The sequence below is a fragment of the Coregonus clupeaformis genome, unplaced genomic scaffold, assembly GCF_020615455.1.
Source record: "Coregonus clupeaformis isolate EN_2021a unplaced genomic scaffold, ASM2061545v1 scaf1385, whole genome shotgun sequence".
NCBI lineage: Eukaryota > Metazoa > Chordata > Actinopteri > Salmoniformes > Salmonidae > Coregonus > Coregonus clupeaformis.
The window spans coordinates 120537-123613 of record NW_025534839.1 but is presented as its reverse complement, the minus strand read 5'-3'; the positions used below and the strand labels follow the sequence as shown (position 1 = coordinate 123613).

At 41.0% G+C, this 3077-nt stretch overlaps 1 protein-coding gene across 1 annotated transcript; it reads right to left on the bottom strand.

Annotated features, from left to right (window-relative positions):
- Nucleotides 1-400: 400 nt before the first annotated feature.
- On the bottom strand, nucleotides 401-2818 carry LOC123486962 (E3 SUMO-protein ligase ZBED1-like). Its single transcript, XM_045218124.1, has 4 exons — nucleotides 1471-2818; nucleotides 1054-1157; nucleotides 828-906; nucleotides 401-735 (listed from the first exon to the last, which is right to left on the bottom strand). The coding sequence occupies exons 1-4, from the start codon at nucleotides 2528-2530 to the stop codon at nucleotides 401-403; spliced, it is 1578 nt and encodes a 525-aa protein (XP_045074059.1). The 5' UTR covers nucleotides 2531-2818.
- Between the last annotated feature and the right edge of the window lie 259 nt (nucleotides 2819-3077).

Below are 3077 nucleotides of genomic sequence, written 5' to 3'. Positions count from 1 at the left end.
TGCTCTTGTTTTTCAACATAAAAATATTACAATATTAATATAAAAAATAAAGTGCAACCAACATCTCTTCAGGTTGAATAAAGAGTAGGTTTACCTGCTACTTCTGCTTTTGTTTTTCAACATTACAATACAAATACAGTATTAATATCAAAAATAAAGTGCAACCAACATCTCTTCAGGTTGAATTAACAGTAGGTTTACCTGCTACTTCTGCTTTTGTTTTTCAACATTACAATACAAATACAGTATTAATATCAAAAATAAAGTGCAACCAACATTTCTTCAGGTTGAATGAGCAGTGGATGAACCTGCTACTACTCTCATTTTAATAAACAAACAATATTCAACAAAAGATCAAGTGTAACCTACTAGGCTACTCTTCAATGACTACAGATTTTTTTCAAAATATCAACTGATCAACATGATCTGGCTGCAGAACACTTCTCTGTGCGTTCACCATGTCGCCAGCAGTACTAAAAACGTGTTCTGCTGGCACACTGGTGCCTGGAATGCACAGGTACCGTTTAGCAAGGGTGGAAAGTACAGGTAGCTCTTTCTCCTGAGATCTCCACCACTTCATGGCATTTTCAGTCAAAGGCAACGCATCCTTTGCTCGGTACTTTAACACCTCTGCTCTGGCTGTCTCGCTTGTGGATTTTCTTTCTCTTTGGGTGAAGGAATCGCCAAACAGCGCATCTAAGGCTTTCTTCTTACAAGGAGGTGACTCATTTGGAGCTACAATATAAGAAATATATTTCAAAATATAGTCATGTTTTTCATTAATACAAAACAACAACAATCTTTTATTGGTATCACATGAAACACACCTGTGGTCTCTTCATTGAATCCTGACAGCTTTGTGCTTGAGCTTCCCTCGTCTTCCTCCTGATTTCCCATTGCTTGCATCTATTGATGTAAGAATGTGTGAACTGTTCAAATTTCTGCTCTGTAATACTGCACACATACATTTAGAGGAAGATAAAGAACAGATGAGATTTGAGAGAGGACAAATGAAAGGGGAGAAGAGAAAAGAGCAGAGGAAAGAAGAGTTACCTGGTGGGACACTTCTGCCTCAAAAACCAGTTTTGTGTAGACCTGTTCTCTGTCCTCTTTTTCCAGGTAGGGCAGTTCTTTAAATCGCGGGTCCAACGCTGATGCTGTTTAAAGAACAAGAATATTGCATTATTAAATTAAGTTGACCTGCAATTGCAAGTGATGACCACCTCCTCATACACAAAATAATCAGAAGATTAAACTTTAGTATGTTTAAAAGAAATGTGGCACAGTGATGATGTAAAGCCACCATGAACTAAGAATTGTATTGCAGATATCTTGTTTACTTTTCCATATGAAAAAACAACTCAAATTCAAACTTGAAAACGCAAAGGTGTGGCATTTTACAAATTAATACAGTCTAATAACCTAAAATATTAACCAAGTTGATTTTAATTAAGACTCCAAATTAATTACCTATGTTGAGAGCATCTTGGGTGCCTCTGTAGCGTGTGGAGAGGTCACTGGCCATCACCCTCTTAATCTCTGCAACCAGGGTTGAGTCGTCTTCGCATGGCTGTAGGTGTTTCAGCAGTTTTGCTTGAAGAGGAGCAATTACAGAGAGAGTTGGCTGGTCTTCTTCACACATCACAGTGGTTGCCATTTTGACAGGACCCATCAACTGAACAATGTCATCCATGTTGGCAATATCACTCAGCGTGCCTACATCTGTGACCCCCTTTCGTAGATCCTTGGACATCAGAGTTGCCATTATAGCTGGCTGTTGTTCCAAAAAACGTTCAAGCATTTCGAATGAACTGTTCCATCTGGTGATTATGTCTTGGATCAGTTTCTGTTTTGGTAAATCCATCAGTTTGTTTTTCCTGTAGGGCGTGACATGCAATCGGGCTGCGGTGAAAATATCCAACAAATTTTCGCACTTTCCCCAACAACCTGGAAGTACGGTCCACCCCAAACCCTTCTGCGAGGCAAGGTTGAGTGTATGTGCGAAGCAGGTAATGTGTGGACTGAACTGGGCTTCTGCACCGGCCACAATCATATTCCTGGCGTTATCTGTGACGATGGCAGGATTCTTGTCGTAGATTTTCCACTCCATGCAGGCTTCACGCAGTAACGTGCCAATATTTTTACCAGTATGGGCTTCATTTAAAACTCTGGTTAGCAGAACAAAGGTCTTCATTTTCCACTCCGGATCAATGTGATGAGAGGTAATTGTCACATACCCTTGATTTGAGCATGACGTCCAGCCATCTGTCGTTATCGCTACTCGTTCAGCTTTAGAAAGCGACAGCTTCACATCATTCTTAGTACTTTCGTACAATGCAGGAATAACCTTTTTTGAGAAGTGTGGTCGGCTTGGTATTGTGTACCTTGGCTCCAATGTTTGAATCATTTCACGGAATCCCGGATTTTCAACCACACTGTAGGGTCGCATGTCTTTGCAGATAAACTTGGCAATTGTTGCCGTGATGTTTTTCGCCCGAGCTGAGTTTTGGCCTAGTCTCTGACTAAACATGCAGGCGAGACCTGAGGCTTCTGCAGAGTTGACTTTACCTTTCGCTGCTGTAGCAGCGGGAACGCTGCAAGAGGTGCCTGGACGGTCGGTGTTGTGTGAAATCCCATGGCGCCTTAGTAGGTGGTTGGAGAGATTTGTCGTGTTGCCGTTGTACTTTACTTGACCTTTACATATCCTACAAACAGCGAGCGACTTATTTAGAACATCTCCGTCTTTGCAAAAGCCAAAGTGTATCCACACACTGGACCGCAATGGTGGCTTCTCCTCTGTAGTCCGCTATGTTTGGTTGTCTTTGCGCTGCTGTTGGCGCGATGACGTCACGGATAGGCAGACTGAATCGAGTAATGTTTAAAGCCTTTATCATTAAAAGTGCTAAGAAAAAACATCCATATAAAGTCTGACGTGCTTAAATCCAATGGGTTATTTCCTAGTATCGATACAATCGATTTATTACATTTTAAAACGATGTTAGATCGATATATGTTGTCCAAAAGGCCAACTCGCCGAGCACAGATCGATGTAGTTGGATCATAGGAATATAAATCGA

Bases quoted from the DNA above. Each gene is read 5' to 3' on its own strand.
- LOC123486962 (XM_045218124.1), bottom strand. From the start codon at position 2,530: ATGTTTAGTCAGAGACTAGGCCAAAACTCAGCTCGGGCGAAAAACATC. The intron at 1,158-1,470 runs GTAATTAATTTG...TTCTTTAAACAG, and splicing joins CCAAGATGCTCTCAACATAG to CATCAGCGTTGGACCCGCGA. The intron at 736-827 runs GTGTGTTTCATG...CTTATATTGTAG, and splicing joins ATTCAATGAAGAGACCACAG to CTCCAAATGAGTCACCTCCT.